This window comes from Apostichopus japonicus, chromosome 13, assembly GCF_037975245.1.
Source record: "Apostichopus japonicus isolate 1M-3 chromosome 13, ASM3797524v1, whole genome shotgun sequence".
Lineage (NCBI taxonomy): Eukaryota > Metazoa > Echinodermata > Holothuroidea > Aspidochirotida > Stichopodidae > Apostichopus > Apostichopus japonicus.
The window spans coordinates 12292666-12312626 of NC_092573.1; the positions used below are offsets into that span (position 1 = coordinate 12292666).

Genomic DNA, 19961 nt, shown 5'->3' on the forward strand with positions numbered 1-19961 from the left:
AAGCTAATAAGTTGGTATTCATGTGTGTTCTGTGGTGTGCACACTTGATTGAGTTAGAAATTGTTACAAGTGTATTATGATTTTCATACTTTGTAAAGGACAAAGTTTTGACATCATTTACAGTTAATGATTTTGATCTATCAGCTCAAATCCAAAACCATACTATTTTAAGGATACTGAATGAGATTGTATCAGGTATGAAACTATTAGTGTCCTGTCCAAAGAGTTAATGTATTTACGGAAATTCTTTAGAGTTTTTAGTTTTAATTAATTTATGAACTCACTGTTGGTCTCTCTTCCCTTTCTTCATGTTATGTCCTAGATTGGATTTCATGTCCCCCATGGACATTAGAAACAAATTAAAACAGTTTACCTCCATGTGACTAGTAAACTTAATGACTGATTTCAAATGAAGCATTCTTTTTCCATTTCTATTTTTTGGCAGGAAAGTGATTACGTGTGCCATTAATTTGGGGAACTGAATTGTCATCAATTAAATTGTATTATATAATTACAAAACACAATGCCAAAGTGTCAAGTCTATGGTTGTCCAAACCAGCCAGGAGCCTGCAATAGTATCGATGGCAAAAAGAGAAGCTTCTTCATGATTCCAGATGGGCAGAAAAATCCACAGCTGTGCAGTATTTGGATCAGAAGCCTCGGACCGACAAAATATCATCCCAACACATTCCGATCGAATAAATGCAGGACTGTCTGCGAAGAGCATTTCACACCAGACTGTTTCCAAGAGGATAAATATGCCAAGCTTCTGGGTTACATACCTAACAGGAAACTGCTGAAACCTGGGGCTTACCCGACCTTAGTGGGTGAAAAAGCTTACGCCACTAGACTCAAGAGGCTTCATGCTAAAGAAAGGAAAAGGCAAGAGTTAGAAGCCAAAGTAAGTGTTGTCATGCTATTTATGAATTGTACTGCAAATATACTGTTTTAAATTGTAATCATAAAATGGATAAAAGTAGAATTGCAATTGAAAAGTAGAAATCACTTTAGATAAAGTGGGAAGGGAGTAGCAGAATTGGCCAGTTGCTAAGAAATGTACAGTTAGAAATCACTTCTACATTAAGTGGGAAGGGAGTTCAGTAGCAGAATTGGCCAGTTGCTAAGAATGTACATTGCTAGAAAGGTTACCAGTTCACTCTATACAAGGTAGAAAGACAGTGCTTATGTCGTGAGGAGACAGGAAAAGTTTCTAACTCATAAATATACAAACCAAACTTATGCTTTATGGATGTTGATGTATATTTTTGGCCGATGGTGACTTTTCAAAAGAAACAACATACAGCTTGTCCTGCAGTGTAGAAATTTAACTAGATTAATGTCCAACGGACTGAATGTAGAAATCAACATGTGAACTTTATTTTGACAAGTGCCATGTAGGAGAGCTAACTTTAACAGATGCTTGTGTTCTGTGTAATATAAGACATTTACTGTGAATAAAACATAAGATGGTAGTTTTAAAATCTTCTGTACTTTTGTGTTTTCTCCCCCTCTTCACCAGCAATTGGCAACCACTTGCCATGCAGTGTGTAGCATGGACTCTTGCCAGGACGATTGTAGCTGTTGTTGGACAGAGGTCAATGAATTACCGGTCCTTCTGAAGGAAACTCAAGTAACCGGGGCGATAGAAGACCACAACTATTGCTTCCCAAGGAAGATTGAACCAGAGGATGCATACAGAGTGAGTCAATGGCTTGCAGAGTATTTAAGTTTTATTTTTATGCTCAACTATTGGTTGTTTCTAAAGAGAGCCCATTGCAAACCCAAGAAATGATTGGTTGTCATATGATCCTTCTTTCAGCATTTCATTTAGCCTATAATAAGAGCTTGTCACTGCAAATACTTGCAGGATGGTTACTATGTATCAGCTATCCACTTCATTCAATTGCACTAGTTAACATACTTAAAGGCATTGAAGACTCACCCCAAACCGCGTGCGGCGCTCTGAAAAAGTTAACTTTCCGTTGCTTGCAAGTGAAGTTTTCTGCTTGTCGCTACAAAATGCAGACAGTAATGAAAAGTGATACCTTGTTATCTTTAGCTGGACCTGAGATGTCCATCGCTGTATCGTTTATACACTGTGCTGTGGGTATTGACCACAGCTGTATGTACTGACTGTACACTAGTGTCTTATTAACGAAGGTAGCAAGCTGTGCATATTTTTTGGGATCGATGGTGGTGTCGAACACTTCTGTTACACCTCATTCGAAACTAGGTCAGATTACCGGCATTAGACGTTTCTTTTTGCGCTCGTCTTCACACCCTTGAAAGTGAACCAGTTACTGAAATATCTCATCAATACATACACAATATCAGCCTGCCTTGTAATTAGTTCAACATGTTATTATACTATAAGTGCTCTGGTAATAAATCTTTTTTCAGCAAATCCAGATGTCTTTCATATTTTTTCAAGACTGAAATAGCGCCCTCACCACCCATTATAAATCACTAACACAAAAACTAAAAGCACAGGGCTGTATTGTGTATGGTAAAAACTCTCGTACTTACTGTACAGTAGAGGTCAATCCATGCTACAGTACACAATTACGTGGTTCAAATATTAAAGTATGCAACTCTCCAAGTGACAGTTATAAAAATCTGTCCCACCTGAAGCAATGAGACAGAATACTGTAGTCAATGCAGTAGTCGACTGGGGAATTTCATTGAATGAGGTAGGGTACCGGGGTGTGGATGTAGAATACCACTTGCTTGAAATATTTCGGTAAATATGTGTATTCCCAGTCAAGTTTCCTCTAAAAGTTTGCACCATTGCATTGTTGACTAGCTCTAGATTTGTGGATGTAAATACCACTTACCACTCACTGGGAACATTTCAGTAAACAAACTTCCCAAGAGTAGAAAAAGTTTCCTGTAAAAGTCTGTACTATTGCAAGCCCATCAAAATGAATAATTGTGGCGGCAGTTTGCAACAAACCCACTTTAAAGTGAAAAAGCTTGTCATGAATTTCCTGAAATCTTATTCATTTCCGTGTTTTGGGTAATTACTTTGCTTTATGTAACAACCATATAAGTCTACTTTACTTTGAAAATGCTCTCCTTGAAATTAAACATAACTTGATTAAAAATTAGTAAATGTTGAGCTCAAGACAGCAAAGGATCTGCTGGATATTATTAAACTTAAAGCATTAATTTACCTGTGAAGTCTAAATATTGAATTTATATATTGAATATTACTGTTACAGAGAATAGAGGTTGGTCTCACTGAAGAGCAAATGAGGCATCAATCGCTAGTAAGTAATCATTTACAGCAAATGGACATGAACGAAGAAGTTGCTAGCAGACCAGATGCTTCGGAGGTACTCACAACTATGCAATCATTGACCAGAGGTGTAGCATTTCCAGTACAAATAGGAAGGTCAGCGATTGGTTCCGACTCTGTAGTTGCAGATGAAGAGATAACAATTGGATTGGAACCATTAGCAGACGTAAGCAGTTCACCTGAAAGATTACCACCTTCTGGTCATCCAGGACCTACACTTGAAACCAGGTACATCATGGTAGATCATGGAACAACATCATATGGGGACCACTTTGCATCGACAAGGAAGAAAGGTGTGTTTCTTTTTCCTCAGGAACCTCGGGTGTCCTTGTAATGTCACAAGATTTCAATGCAGTTGGTCTATTTACTTTCCTAAAATTACATAATGATATGCCACCTCCCAAGTTTTCCCCTATAGATATTTTCTCAAGTAGCTTTTGCAAATCTGCATACAGTAGTATGAAGTATCTATCGTCCAGCCCACTATATTGTATAGTGGGCTGGAATGTTTCCCTGCATGGTATATTGCTATAATGGTAATTTCAACCAGCTACTGATATACATATATGGTAAATAACAATTATTGCCCAAAATTCTTAGCAAAGTTGGTTACTACAGACAGTTTGCATTGAAATTGTTGTGGTCGACACAATGTGTTACATTGAGAAGTTATAGACTTTATAAGATTTGTTGTGAACATATTTAGTGTTCATGTACTTAATGTTCTTGTAGATGTTAGAATCTAAACACAACGATTGTCAACCAGCTATTAGGGTTCAAAAAGAAATGTACTTTAAAGAACAGCCTATCAGTATAACAGAAAAATCCTACAAAGTAATTCAATGACTCATTTTCTACCAGTATTTGTAGTATATTTACATTTGACATCCTGAATATATATGCCAACGATTGCCATCCGAATATATTTTATAACAAATGCCCAATATGACTAATTTTAAGCTTAGAAAAATATGCCATATTGTTATTGGAAACTATTTGATATGCACAGGTTTAATAGTATCATGGAGTTGTGTGTTAATGATTGATCATAGCTTGAATATTGTTATTGCTTCTGTGGCTTTCTAATACCCTAAAACTATTTAACAGAGTTACTGATTAATGTGACTTTTAATCAATTTTAATCAGTTAATTTGCTTCTGGTTTCAGAACCTGATGAAGAAGTCATTGTCAAACTAGAGGTCTTTGAATTTGAGCCAAATAGTGACGAGACTATCCTTGAATTTAAAGCATCAGTAGATTTAGATGAACTTAATGCTGGAGGTAAGCAGAGCTATTATCATCATGCTGGTATCATGGGTCAACCAAATTAACTTCCAGGTAGAATGTACAACAAAAGTGATAGCTGATGTCTCTTCCTTTACAATAGACATTACCAAAATTGTTGAATACTGTGAGCGATGTCCAAGTCAAATATTAGAGACATTTATCTGTGACTTGTAATTCCATCTAGTTCTATAGAATGATTGTAATTAGCTATCAAATATAACAAGTCTATAGAATCATACTTTCGCTACATACTGTATGGGTATATTTGGTTGATAATCTGAAATTGGATGGAGTTCTAATTAATAGAAGACTATTGTGATATTCCTGCCGAACCAAAATTAAGGGTTTCCTTAAATTTTAAAACCGTGGAATTTAAGTTTTGTATATATCTGGAAGGTTAAACAGGCAAGAGCTAAAGAGTAATTTTTCCTTCTAAGTTGAGATATATGATAATATTTGGAAGATTTAGAGTGTATTTTTGATACTGTTTATTTGCAAGTTGGTTTCCACCGAGAGTGTCAAAATTCTGAACCATCAAAGCTGTGTATTTTTAATACCAGTTTACATTGTTTCATTTCGCTGTTATGACTTGTAGATAGTTTAGAATCAAATACAACTTTCTACTTACTGTATTTTAAGAGAAGGAAAGTGACCAGATTTTTGAAATTATGGAAAAACAACTTAGTGTGGGTTAAACGGTTTGATATATTGGATACATCAATGTGCATTGTTTTGTTTGTTTGTCTTGTTGTTATGGTATGTAGCAGGGATGTAAGTCTTCCGGATTTTTACGGAAATCCGGTTTTTTTTTAATTCCAATAAGTCTTCCGTATTTTTACGGAAATCCGTTTTTTTTTTTAATTCCAATAAAGTTCCACAAAATTGTTCGAATATCAAAGACACAACGCGGCAAAAATGCCTGGCCCGTTGCAGCAAGCTAACTTCAATTTTCACTCATCGATCACTCAAAATACCATTTCCAGTTTCGCATCATCGCATTGCACTGTACAACATTGTGCCATGTGAATATCGTTGCGTACGTGCGAACTTCAAATCGCTATAGCTAATTTCTGTCGTTGAAAAACCTTGCCTAATTCATGTTGATTGGACTGCTAATTAATATCTTCGTAACTGCTGGTGCTCGACATAAGTTTTGGAATTAACGCTTGTGATATTTGTGAGCGGCGGAAATCTACGGGATACGCATATGAAAGTCGATATTTGTGATCGCATTCGAATGTGAGACTGTTTTTTATTCCGTAGTTCGCTGCGACGTATTCGTAACTTTGAGCTAGCCTAACATAACGATAGTGTGTAAGTAGTAAGAACTAGGGGTAGGATGTGTTAGCGCTAATACTTCTAAGCTAGCCTAACATACAGTAACGATAGTGTGTAAGTAGTCAGAGCTAGGAGTAGGATGTGTTAGGACGGCATTCACCTGGGGTCTCCGAATATTTTTCCGTTTTTTTTTTTGGGCTGCACTTACATCCCTGATGTAGTCCTAAGAGGCCAAACCCAAAAAATAGCTCAAGATTCCTACATAACATTGATTCATCATGTCTATCTATAGGTGCACTACATAGACCTATTGTTTGTTAGACTCTTTCTCACATCATATTCATTTTTTCAAAACTTTTGTGCCAGTTTAAGAAAGACAAAAGCCAGTACAAATATCAGTCCCAGTATTGGTAAATAACGTCTCACTCTGGTTAAAATCTCTCAAATCGACGCTATGTCGACACTTAAATCGTCGATATTAAATCGACACTAATAAATGTCGATTTTACAGATGGTATCATACTCACAATGCAGTATAGTACCTGCAGATGCTTAGCATTAATTGTGTTCAGTTCAGTATTGCAAGTGTGTTATGAAGGAACAATGAATTACGTACAGTAGATCCAATGTGTGAAATTATCATGTAATTAGTCAAAGAAGCAGATCATTTCCAGCAGTCAAATTAATATGGTAATTGCATTTATGGTATAGGGAAGAATGGACATTGATTGAAATTTATATCGCCCTTTTAGGCAGGAAATTTGTCTTTAATAGGTATGATTTTGCGTTCTAATTGGATTGCCGGAAACATATTACTTGTATCCATGGCAATTATAGATTTAACTCCCCCCTGGAAACAATGAAATTAAGTTTTCTACTGTATGTTGTAATTTATATAATTTGTGTCATGAATAATTTTCGCAAAACGATCAAATTTGGAATCACTCAAGGACATTATAACCGTAGCTCGTTGAATATCGGTCAGTTATGCACAAAATTCTCTCATAGGATAGTTATCATCATAAGCAACAATTTCATTCAATTGGAATATATGTGCAATATTATGCAATATCTCTGTCATATTAGTGGACTATTAATTGAGCATTATCTAGCATTACATATATTCACATCTTTTTATTTCTTGTCCACAGTCTGACAATAATTGTATGCATCTTACTTGCTAAGTACCATTTTTCAGAAATGGGGTGAGTATGATAATAAACTTCACTTTTCTGCTGCATGAGAGGCTGTCTATTTGTTCTCTGTCCTAAGAGATAATGAACCTTTAGCCTGTCTAGTTATTATTTTGTGTAAAAGTAAGTTGGCCTGACGTTTCGATCCTAGCAGGATCTTCTTCAGAGGCTAAATGACAAGTAACAGTAACAGAATGGACAAAAACATGAACAGAACAAAGACAGGTTAATGAGCATGGTGAACACAAAGAGATAGATGTAAGGGGATTAGTAGACAAGGGATGGAGAGAAGAAAGAAAGAAACCAGCAGGGGAAGAGGAAAGTTAGGAGGTAGCTATTATTTTGGAATGACAAAGTCAATACATAATATTAAATCTATCTGCTTCAGTATTGTCAAAGCTTTTAAAGTGTTTGCATATGCCACAAGTTTTATGAAAGAGGTGATTTACAACATTTAGAGTGAAACACAAACATGTTTCTGGCAAACGAACTAATAATGAGTTGAAGGCTTTGTCTTCGGTCAAGTTATTGCCAACTTGGATTCTGTTATTTTTATTTTTGTGTAACAGTTAATTAACAAGGAGAACACATGAGAAATTTTCAACAAGAACAGTGCCTTAACAGGCCTACAATTTCAAAATGTTAGCAACTTGCTAAGTAATACCAATTTTCGACTGGCTTAATTCAAATTTACACTTGCATTTTCTTTGAATTAATATGCAAATGCAACATTACTTTTGCACTGGCAGATAAATGTCAGTGCCTATTTTTTTTCTACTGGCAAAGAGTGAAATCCAATGGCATGTAGCCAGTAAATAGCCATAATTTCGAGGCCTGCTTAATAATGAGAAACATGTGCACAACATTTCGTTTAACATGGCATGCTTTTTCAGCAACTTTCTTGTGGTAGAATACCAATTATAAATCAGTTTAGTAACTGGAATAATAAAATTTTTCCCAAATTAATCTCACTTAGTCGATATCATGTAAACCACATATTTGCCTATTGGAAGGTATAATTGTAGCAATGGCATCATAATTGCTGTCACAAGAAAATGACTCAATTTACTGATATTTAGCGGATCCCTAACTGAAACTCCAAATGAAAAGCCACATAGCTGAAGTTAAGAAAATTGGATACATTTCTTCAAAAGCAATCATAAAATATTAAAGTAGAATTTTTCAACATTTTTATAGCAGGTCTAGACTATCAGTTAGGATGGTGCTCTGATTGTCAGAGGCAAATTCATAGCTCTTACTTCATCTTTTTGGATGAGGTGTAATACTTCAATGCATCTCCTCATATAAAAATCCCTCTTATTACCTGAGAGTGAATATGATGAAAGTGGATTGGTCGTTACTTTGATTAAGCAACACAACCACCTACCGTACTATGTGATCAGAGAACCATTTGACTGATATCATAATTTTACATGCACTCAGAATTATTCCTTTCCGAATCCAGTTATTAATTTCAATCTCATGTTAACAGGATGCCTATTCAACGCCCTCACTGCTTGGATAGAACAACTGCCATAAACCAGGGTTTCTCTCCTTTCAGACGGGCATTCATTCAGGATGGGATACCATTCACAGATTATCAGCAGTTACAGTATGGGATCTTGCTGCAGTCCTACCTAGGTTGCCTGTGATCATTTATTGAATAAGAAGTATTCTACAAACTAAGAACATTTCATTGTTTCACCTCAATTTGAGATAAATGCACATACTGTATTAATACAGAAACATCGATCCATTTTTAAAGTACTGAATCACAAAACTTTATGGCGCTATTATTTGTTGTCTGTATATATGTGCTAATCATACAGATATGATAGTTTGCTCAAATTTAAGAGTGAAGAGATTTTGAAAAGAAAGCGAATGGTTGAAACTTTGAAGCAAGGATGAGGAGTTACTTCATTGAGTCTGTGTTATGCTCGATTGCATCCTTACACATAGACAGTTATTGACAAAGCTTTGTATTCCAAAAGAAAAAATATTATGTCTGTCTTACAAACATTCAATGGTTTACATTTCGAAGCCAATTAAAAGGCAGAATGACTTCAAAAATAGTTTGAGTGATTTTAAATTTGTATATAAATTATGTTTTAAATTTTAGAATTGTACACTTGTTGTCTTAAGACACAGTAGATAGATTCAGGAAATTAGTTTAGTTTCCACTTTGACAAAGAGCTTGAAGATATATCCTAACATAAAACATATGTATCTATTTTGAAAATATAAAAATTTACAATTTTTTTGGGCACAAATGAACAATTTTATAGTGTTTTGGTATATGTGTATTTTCTTCCTTCTTTTTGTTGAAGCAAAAGATATTTTTGTAGATGTATTTGTATCAGCTGCTGTAGGTAATTTTTATTTTATTCAATTTGCTTCTTTATCTATTTAAAAGCAATCTCGAGGATTTCAAAGATAAGTTTGACAATGAATTCAGAATGTAGTTGCCAATAAGAGTAATGTTTTATGTATGAGCTTAATATTGCATACGTGTTTGACAATTGCACCATTACACAAATTAATTTTCAATTCAAGTAGTGCACGAATACTTGTAAGATTAATCAATAATCAAATAATAATCAAATAATCAAATTACCCTTATTGAGAGAGCTGCGACAAGGTCCCTGGTAACACGAAGGTTTACCAGCAAACTCTTGTTATGTAGTAAAAACACTGCAACTGAGCAATCCAACATTTTTCTGATTTTTGATAAGATATTATCTTGTTATCTAAACAATTTACTGAAAAATGTCAACTTATGGGGCAAAGCTTTTCTTATGTTGATGGCACTTTTAAGCTTCCGTAGTAATCCTTAATTGGGTAAAGAAATGCAAACTTAGTGTGAAAAGTTAGTAAAGCACCCTCACGTCTTGTAAATTTAACCTAACACACTGAAACAACTGTATCGGTTTAAATCAGTCCTCGTAGGCAAGTTTTCCTTGTATGGGACTACAAAGTGCATGACGTGATTGTAACCAGTGAATAAAAAAGATTCTCATTGATGGGTTTGTCTTTTTCAAACGTTGAGTATAGACGTGCATTGTTCACAAGTTACTTATTATCCACCATACATAGTTACAATGACAACCGAGGTGGGAACTAAAAGTGGTGAAATGACAAATGCTGATTTTGTTCAGTGCAGAGTTCATGAATGAAGAGTGGGAGTAAGAAACAAGTGTATCCAACAAGCAAGTATACATTGAGAGTGTTTGCGATGAGATATGCAACTCATGGGATTGCTCTGTTTAATTTGTTAACGTATATATATATATATATATATATATATAATAAAGATTTATCATGCCATGTGAAGCAAGATTTACGTTTTGTAAGCATCGTTTGTAATATGAATGTAAAAGTTTATAGGTGATATAAGGTCTGATGAATATTGATGATATGTCCAACTTGAAGGCAGGTGTTAGAGATGGAGACAGAACGCAATGCATGGTCAGAGTGAAAGATCTGTTGTCTGATTAAAAGACATACAATTTGTTCTTTTTATAAAAAAAATCCATATCATCGAATATATCTCGGCCATATTGGAAGTAAGATAATGGCTTTATATAAATAATTAATTATATATGGGCATTGCAAGTCCTCAAATATCTAAATGTTTATTTATGTGCAACCAAACGTTAATTGGAATTAATGTGGAATTTAGGCAGTATCCATTGACGGCATGATTTGCTCAAATATATTGAATTAGTTCTGGGACTATTCCAAATTCTTACTTTCATCAGCATTCATCCCATCTAATTCACACACTGTAAGGACATAAAATGATAAGTGCCCATATGTATACCATATCTGTCATGCGTTGCATGATGGGTATTATACAGTCTGGCATTTATCGTTATACATACATTACATATCCTGGTATTGTATAAGTGATTCATCTGTATTTGACCCATATTATGATGTTTAACAATTTAGTAATGAAAATCGATGTTTCCTCATTAATGTTTTTTTTTATTGGGTTTCTTTTAGGATTCCACTTTTAATCGAATTTGCATTTATACTTGTACCATTTCTGCCCCCCCCCCTCCCCCGCCCCTTTTATTTCTAGCATATTTCGTTAGTTGGGGAATGCATTGTGTTTTTTTTTATATGCCTATATTAAAACATGATTACAAGTCTGTTTTTTTAACATTTAGTTATATGTAACAACAACAAAATAGTTGATAGATTGCATTTTAACGTTTATGACGAACATTATATAGATATAATAAAAACAGCACACTTCATAAATAGTAAATCTGGGTTAATCAGCAACTGAAAACGGACGGGGATGTTATTATTTCTATTTACGGGTCTGGAGGGGAGGGTGGGGGGGGGGGGGGTTGAATGGGCCTTCTTCTTTGGCTGGAAATCTTGCCGGGCTGTTCTTTTCTCATAGTTACTAGAATTGGTCCACTGTTAACCGTTATTTGCTAAATAAATTTTATTTAATAATTTTCGCTGGCTTTGTAATTTTTCACATTCTGTATAAACAGGTCTTTTTTATATGGAACTTCCCATTACATGGAAATTCGGTTGCTGTGTGAATAATATATTCCATGATCAATACTATATCTAATCATACATAGACGGCAAGTATGGGCCTATTCGTGACATTGAATTGTTTAGCAATAAAATAAAAAAATATATATATAAAAAAAAACGAGTAAAAAAGAACAATTTATGCTTGTTTTCAACGATCTCTCGCCATGCCTCATAAATGGTTTCAAATTTCTAAACCAACAAAATTGTCATTGTTAAGTAGGCCACAATAAATTTCGTAATGTGATTAACCCCTTTAAATCAAATGTCAATTTCGACTGACGCTTTATGAAACATCTCTGTTGTAAAGCTTGATACCTCGACAAGAATATAATTATAAAAATCGTCGCATTCCCTGCAACTGGCAAACCAAAAAATAACTTTATTCATTACTAAGAACTAGGTTATATTCCCAGTAGAATTGCACATATATGACGTGAATTGTTTTATGACTCCATTTCTTTTGTTGTTTTTGGGGGGACTGAAGTATAGAATACACCATATGTGTAATGGAATTATGGATTTTGAAACCTATATTTCTGTAGAACCGTTGAAAAGTCGGTAAGCGGTTTTGGTCTGTTTGAAAGATATTATGGTAAAAGGAAGAAGAAGGGGAAAAAAATCAGACTTTGTACTCTATAATTATTACAACTTCAATCTTTTGTTCAATTCTGACAATCAATTTTGTAACAAGCATAGCCTATATTTTTAGAAACTAAAATGGTTCAAAATTTGCCCTAAATTCTCCACAACGCTACCTAAATATGCAAAACATGATAACAGCAGGACTGTTACTCCACTGGCCTGTAGTCAGCAGGACAGTATAGTCCGCTTGTCAGTGTAGTTGACTTCGAAAGATTAAGAGTCAAATTCAGGATTGAAGCGAGTTAATTAGCTTAGAGCTCTTATGCATGAGTCATTTACCAATTACCGTTATTTTCCTGACTCCAATGGGAGTCCTAATTGACTCACTTCAATACATGTTGCAAGAAAAAACTAATACTAAAATATAAAGAAAGCCACTGTATAATCATTTCACGCGTAAGATGTATCAGTCATGGCACATTAAAACGATATACGAAAGTAAGAGAGGACATATTGCTCGTTAGACAAGGACGTAGGAACCGGGGGGCTGGGGGGGGGGGGGGGGGCGCCAGCCCCCCCCCAGTGAAAAATATGGGGGGGGGCGGAAGTATCATTCCGCCCCCCCCCCCCCCCCCGCTCCGCAAGTCAGAAAACCCCTTTTTCATTTCCAAATGAGAAAAAAATCTCATTTGGAGCACCAAATTGCATTTAAGGCCAGGTGAAAATGCAAAATTCTTTACAAAATGGAGTGGGAGTTGAAGTGTGCTATATTGCACCAAATTGCATATGAGGCCACCTGGAAATGCAAAAAAATTCCAAAGGGGAGGGGGACACCCCCTCCCCTTAGACCCCTCCCCAGGTCGGCCATCAGTCTTCAGCCCCCCACTCAAAAGTACCTTCCTACGCCACTGTCGTTAGAGACAAGTTTGCACGAGAAGAGAAGGCAAAAGTCTGTATTAAATGTTTGCCGATATTGAACAATCACTATTTCATTCCCAATAGTATCCTATACGCTTTTCTCATAACGTTGCATAGTAGTCAGTATAAGAGGTACTGTTACTAATGAAAAAGAATCCCAACCTCCCCGACCACCGCCCTGCCTCTCACAGAGTCAGATGCCCGCACGATATTCGAGATTGTCAGTGAAAGTGCCGATATTTTATGTCAACATTGACAGATCAGTGGGCTAAAATACGTGATCCATTGATGGTTTGTGCCTCTTTTCATTGAGCAATGACGGCGGTGGTGATAAACGCATTGTATAGCATTGTCTTGCAGCAAAAATTGCGATTAAGCGCATTAGTATTCATCGTTTTTCCTTTTCAATTTAACATACCGTACATATGTTCAATGTTTAATGTCTTTACAGAATTACGTACGTAGACATAATGAAGAGTGTTCTGAGGCTGAAAGTAGCAATTAATCAAATTTATCAGTGTAATGATAAGTACTTTGATTTGAACCAATGAAAAGGTTATCATGCTTGCAGAACGTGATTACAATGGCACAAAGAAGTACACAAGGTTGAATTCTTTACGACAAATATACAATTATACACAGGAAATATAGAAAAGCTATAATAGTACTAAACGGACACATATAAAGCATTGTACTAAACTTAGCACCGAATAATGGTATTAACTGGGTATTTAAAGGCGTTGGGCGGGGGGACATTCTTGAAGGCTAATTCTGAGGAATTCATGGCTCTGTCGAGCTCTGTCAGGTTCTGTTCTTCGTAGTTGTACTTGTGGTTGTTAGAGTTGTTATCACTGTAGAATGAAGTTGATCATTTTGCAACAACCCAGGAGAGATCCCTCTTCCAAATCTGAAGAGCTGTTGAAATGCTGCTCTGAATTGTGAATAATTGTTTGCAGCGTATATGAATGGATTAGCTCATGAGTTAATAAATGCAACCGAAACGAGGATATGGTAGAGATCTTCTTCGAAATAAGCTTCATTAAAGAGTTTGAGTTTAAAACAAAGGAATCATACTTGATCAGGGTTCCAACAAATAATCAACATTATCATGACCATATACTAAGTGATCTAATCACCTTCCTATTGGTTCTTTGTCATAGAATCATTCACGCATCCTGGTAAGGTAGTACCCGGATTGATGGCTCCAAAGCTCCTTATTAGCCTCGCTTGTTCCTGTAAACAACCCAAAATAACCCATACTTGCGTCACTAAAATAATCAGAACAGGTATCGTGTATTCAACGAGGAAAATACCGATCCCAATGACACTCTGTGCCAATGGTGTGACATAGTGAACACCGCAAGTTCCAGATCGATTGTCACGAAACATACCCAAATTGACAAGGCATGAGCAAACCCTAACCAATGCCACTACAATCTTCGCTCGAGGTTTCGAAAAGTATTTTTGATACTTCAATCGGAAAACAACCGCGGTAAACCGTTCAACAGATATAACATTCAGTATGAAAATCGACGCCAGGATTGAAACCCACAAAACCAAGTTCGGATAAATCTCTCTCTGCATTAAACATGTCTAATTATGTCGTTTGACACGGTAGTTGCATTGAGATTAGAAAGAATGGCCAATGCCGATATCAGGTCAGCTACTGCAAATGCTTTGATAAAAAAAAATGGTGGCCTTTCCCAGCTGTTTCATATTGGCGTAAATTATAATCACAATGGAATTCCCCATTAAACCTACAGTAGCGATGACAAGTAGCATTACTTCCCATGCACCACTGCCATCCAAATGAGTTCCATTTGAAGTGAACTTCTGAAGGAATAGATTTATTGATATCCATATTTGTGTCCTTGTGTGTAACTTATTCCAAATATATTGCTGGATGGCGATCCGCTTCCAATATATGTTATTTTTTCGTCCAATGCAAGCGCACTGCGTTATGTTCTATGTTAGGAGTCAGACAGTATATTTCTCATTTTCTTGTAAGAGCAAGTATCAATAAATGTTTCTCTTGCGAACTACCGTGCCATGTAAACGGATGCACATGTGTGAAAAATGAAGAAAGAAAGAGAAAATATCAGGTAATTTGTTTAATTAAGACAGGAAGAGCGATCGAAGAGGCATATGCAGAGATACCATGAACTGGAATAACTCTTCTACGTCCTCTGTATTCTTTTCCACTATAAACATCAACATCACCCATATCATCACGATCACAATCATCGGCACCCACACCCGCTCCCTTCCCCCCCCCCCCATCCTCTCTCACTCGCCTCCCCTACCCTTCACCAACTAAATGAACATCATAACAACCGTCAATTTATTTTCTTTCACCTTTCCAGTTTGCCGCCTTTATCTTGTCAATGACTTACTATAGAATTACTTATTGTACGGTTTTCTTTGCGATATTTTGTTTAAATGATGTTCGTGATGAATGATTACTGCACAAATTCATTAAACAACATAAAATAAGATCACAATAATTAATCCACACATGTAAGATAAGAGTTGCAACGCTTTGCTTCTTACAGACAATATAATATCTTTAAAGTTTTTTCTCCCTGACGGGAAAAGGAATTGGTTGTGAAGTATATCCCAGCATTGAATTGTATAAGTATTTCAGTTTGTCAAATACTTTTACAGTCATCGAAGTTTTTGACATTTGACATTTTATTTAACAATTTGATCTACATAATTAAATAATTATGTTATACTTACTCTGTAAATTCCTAATTCAAGTTTTCCCTTTAACAAGATTTGTCACGAAACAATACCAGCTCATGTTTTGCAATGGAAATATATAGCTTCAAATTAATAACATCTTTGGGCTCGAACAGGAGAGCAAAAAATCAAACTGAATTTATGTAAAAGCTCCTTAAGGCATAGTTTTATTACTATATGCTAAAAGGAAAATTATGGTAATTGCGCATCATTATATAAGCGATCTTTTGCGTATTATTTTTCTTTAGAGTGATCCATATTAACTAATCGAACCCAATTTTCGTTGATTTACGATACACAATTTCTGACCTCCTTCCTCAGAGTAAGATGCTTAGTGCACTTAGAGTTGACATATTAATGGTATTATCCACGATGGATTACCATTTCTTCATAAGTTCCTTTTCTAATCAACTTTAAATATTTTAGATGTTATGGATTTATTTTCACGACTTTATCATGATTTTGTATTTAAGAATTTTCTAAGAATAGAAAGTTTTAATATCGTTGTTTTACAGGTTTAGACTCTGAGATGCTAGTAGGTTTAAAACATCAGTGGAGAAAGCTAAAAGTATGTCATTGCAGTAAAAGCGACAATTATATAAAGTTGAACCTAGTTTGTTTCCTTGCTAATGTCATTACAAGTTCAAATGAAAAGGTATTTTGTAAGATTGAAATAATCCTAAATAATGATGTTAACATCATTATGATGAGAGCATCAAGTACAGTGATAAAATTATGATTTTATAATGAACAAATGATATGATATAAGTAATTGCCCTGTAATAGTATGAATGTGTCCTTTATAGCAACCCTGTGGTAGTCCCGAGCTTGTCAGGCATCCCTGGGACGTGTTTAATTCCGGCTTCTATCTTTCGATTATAAAATCTCTGGCGAACTTTCTTGGACGAGTTATCGTCATCGCCCGGACTTGTGAGATCTGGATTTGTACTCTTAGCTGATGTAAGTATTAAAGGGGGCAAAGACTCGCGCACAAAGAAACGTCTGATGCCGGTAATCTGACCTACTTTCGAATGAGGTGTAACAGAAGTGTTAGACACCACCATCGATCCCAGAAAATACACACACAGCTTGCTACCGTTGGGAATTAGACACTAGTGTACAGTCAATATATGCAGCTACGGTAAATACCACACAGTTTACATGAGCAGCGATGGACCAGTGACTTGTTATGGAACTCCCTGGATAGACATCTCAGGTACAGCTAAAGATAACAAGGTATCACATTTCATTACTGTCTGCATTTTGTAGCGACAAGAAAAAAAAACTTCACTTGCAAACAACGGAAAGTTAACTTTTTTGAGAGGGCGGCACGTGGTTTGGGGCGAGTCTTCAATGCCTTTAAGGTCTCATAATGCTTATTACAATCGTGTGTTAAATGGAGAGAAGAAGACAATACATTTTTAAATCGTTAATTTGGAGTGACCGAGGGAAGAATATATAGGCATAGTAACCTAACTTTTAATGCAACCCCAAAGACAAGATCTCTATACCGCGACGCTACCGGAGTCCCAACCGCTTATCTGACAGGATGATTAAACATAAATGGCAACGTTACAATTCAGTGACATCCGCAGGATTTCCAAAATGTGGGGAGGGGTGTTCCAAATTTTCCCCGACTGATAATGTTATGGGGCTCTGTAAATACCTTGTAAGGGGAGGGGGGGGGGGTCTGGTGGCCCTCTCCAAATTGCAATCTGGAGCATAATTTAACTATAAACTATGTCTACCATTAAGACTAAACGCAAAATTGTGATGATAATACTTTTCAATTTTTGAAAAAGCCCTCGACTGAACATCTCCCGACTGACGATGGTGGTGAGGAGGGAAGGGGTCGGCCCCTGCCACTAGCATTCTAATGGGAGGTGACGGAGTTGTGACGAGGGGAGGGGGTCGGCCCCTGTCACTAGCATTCTAATGGGAGGTGACGGAGTTGTGACGAGGGGAGGGGTCGGCCCCTGTCACTAGCATTCTAATGGGAGGTGACGGAGTTGTGGCGAGTGGGGGGGGGGGTGGGGAGACTGAATCATCATCGCTTATATTGTACATTTCGTTAAGCATTTGAAGCAGAAAGTGTCAGAAATATTGATAAATGTGGTTTCAAAGTTTACATTTCCTTCTCTCTTGGCAAATAATGTCAGTATTCTGGCTGTTCAAAATTTCATCGTTAGTTGATGTGATCGCAAATAAATGTCTCTGAGTAAATATAATCGTTAGAAGAAAGTAGCTTCATTTTGGTCGAATTATCTACAAAACGTAATATTTTGTCCCCAAGAAAGAGACAGGCATGCCGAGACACTCAAACACAACATATATATAAATATCGAGAATTAAATTTCATATTAACTCGTGTATGAAATTGAGAGTTTAAATGACGATAATGTTTGTCTACATCTATCCTCGCCATTTATTTGGGGTACAAAAGGGTTAGAATTCATCATCATTATGTGCCTAGAAGATCTGTCTTGCTGTGATATGTCTGTCATGCTTTTGTCCCACCCTCTCCTACTGTATATCCGCCTCTTCTTCAGTTCAGTGCCTTGTAGTTCCTAATGGACTAGAGAACATATCACTGAAAAGTAAAACAGAATATTGTATATGTAAACACGGAAATTTGAAATCAGTGCTACTTTCGACCAAGGCTAATTTTATGTATATTTCTCTACTAAACGAGACGGTTCAGCGCCTTGTATAGTTCCCAATGGTCCAGAGAACATGTCACTGAGAAGTAAAAACAAAACAGGATATTGTATGTGAACACGGAAATTTGGAAGCAGTCCTACTTTCTACGAGGGCTAATTTTATTTATATTTCTCTACAATACGAGACTGAAAATAATAAAGAACCACTGTCTATACTTCTTTTTTGTTGGTCTTTATTAGTAAATTAAGCATATCAAAGTAAATGGCAACATCAAAAGCTCAGCATATATATATATATATATATATATATATATATATATATATATATACATGTCAGTTAGAACAAAATGTTGGCTTCAGTTTTCGACTCTGTTTTCGTCGTACGTTATTATTCAAGGGTTGGCAAAGTTTAAGATGAGTAACATCACATAGCTTGTAGAACGAAGCATTGATCAATTTTCCAATTCCATATAGCTTCTTCCGGTCTTCAGATAAATATAGATGAACTGTGTTAAAATTATTTGATTGGGTGCACAACCTTCGAAATTGAAATAATTATGTTCGGTAGCCTTGGAAAATAATTCATCAAATTAAACGGTGAGTTCCAATATACAGGGTTTCTAATTGCATCATTAAAGAAAATCTGTCCCAGGTGTTTTTCACGTATGAACAATTATTGGTAATAACCCTTTTTTGTTTTAAATTTAGTCTGTTATTTTATATACATTTCATTATTCATTTAGGAATGAAAACTACATAAGCACGAAAATGTGCAAAAGAGGTACTCCATTTTGACTTTAAACATTGCTGTTGTTGTTGTTGTGGCACTTACTACAGAATGAGGTATAAACAACGTGTTGTTTTAAAGATATTTCCTCTAGTAAAGGATGAATAATACATATTGTAAGCAAAGTGCAATATTTCAAGGCGTTGCATAATTAGGCTTTTGAAAAGTAACTTTCTTGATCATCGCCATTACTAAACTAATTCAGCATGTTTCTGTCCTCAGAATTGTTTTTGATTAATCCAGATTACTCTCGTTATCACTATGCCTCTGTATGAAGATATCGACAATATTAAATCATAAGACGTTTGCATGAAAATAGGTTTAAGGAATAAAGACAGTACCTCAATATACATTAGCTCATCACCGTTCCATTCACACACATATATAGGATGGATTAAAAGATATATTAAAAATATTTATATTCGCAAAACCAACTTTAACGTACATTCATACCCTACATCATTCTGAACTCTGTCTATATCTTTAGAATAAAAACAACTAAAAATAGATCAACTTGGTAAACATACAAATCAAACATTATTTACACAATTACTTCAACATGAAATGATAACCAGGAAAGCATTTTTTTAGTCTTCTTTAACTTCGAACAATTTCTGCATTCAAAATACATTTTCCTTCGAATCATTGGATAAATC

At 35.7% G+C, this 19961-nt stretch overlaps 1 protein-coding gene across 1 annotated transcript; it reads left to right on the forward strand.

Annotated features, from left to right (window-relative positions):
* The first annotated feature begins 484 nt into the window (after positions 1-484).
* Positions 485-11018, forward strand: LOC139979243 (uncharacterized). The gene is made up of 6 exons (XM_071990014.1): positions 485-901; positions 1520-1699; positions 3222-3591; positions 4466-4579; positions 7015-7068; positions 8549-11018. Exons 1-5 carry the CDS (start codon positions 524-526, stop codon positions 7017-7019), a joined length of 1047 nt encoding a protein of 348 aa, XP_071846115.1. The 5' UTR covers positions 485-523; the 3' UTR covers positions 7020-7068; positions 8549-11018.
* Positions 11019-19961: the final 8943 nt, after the last annotated feature.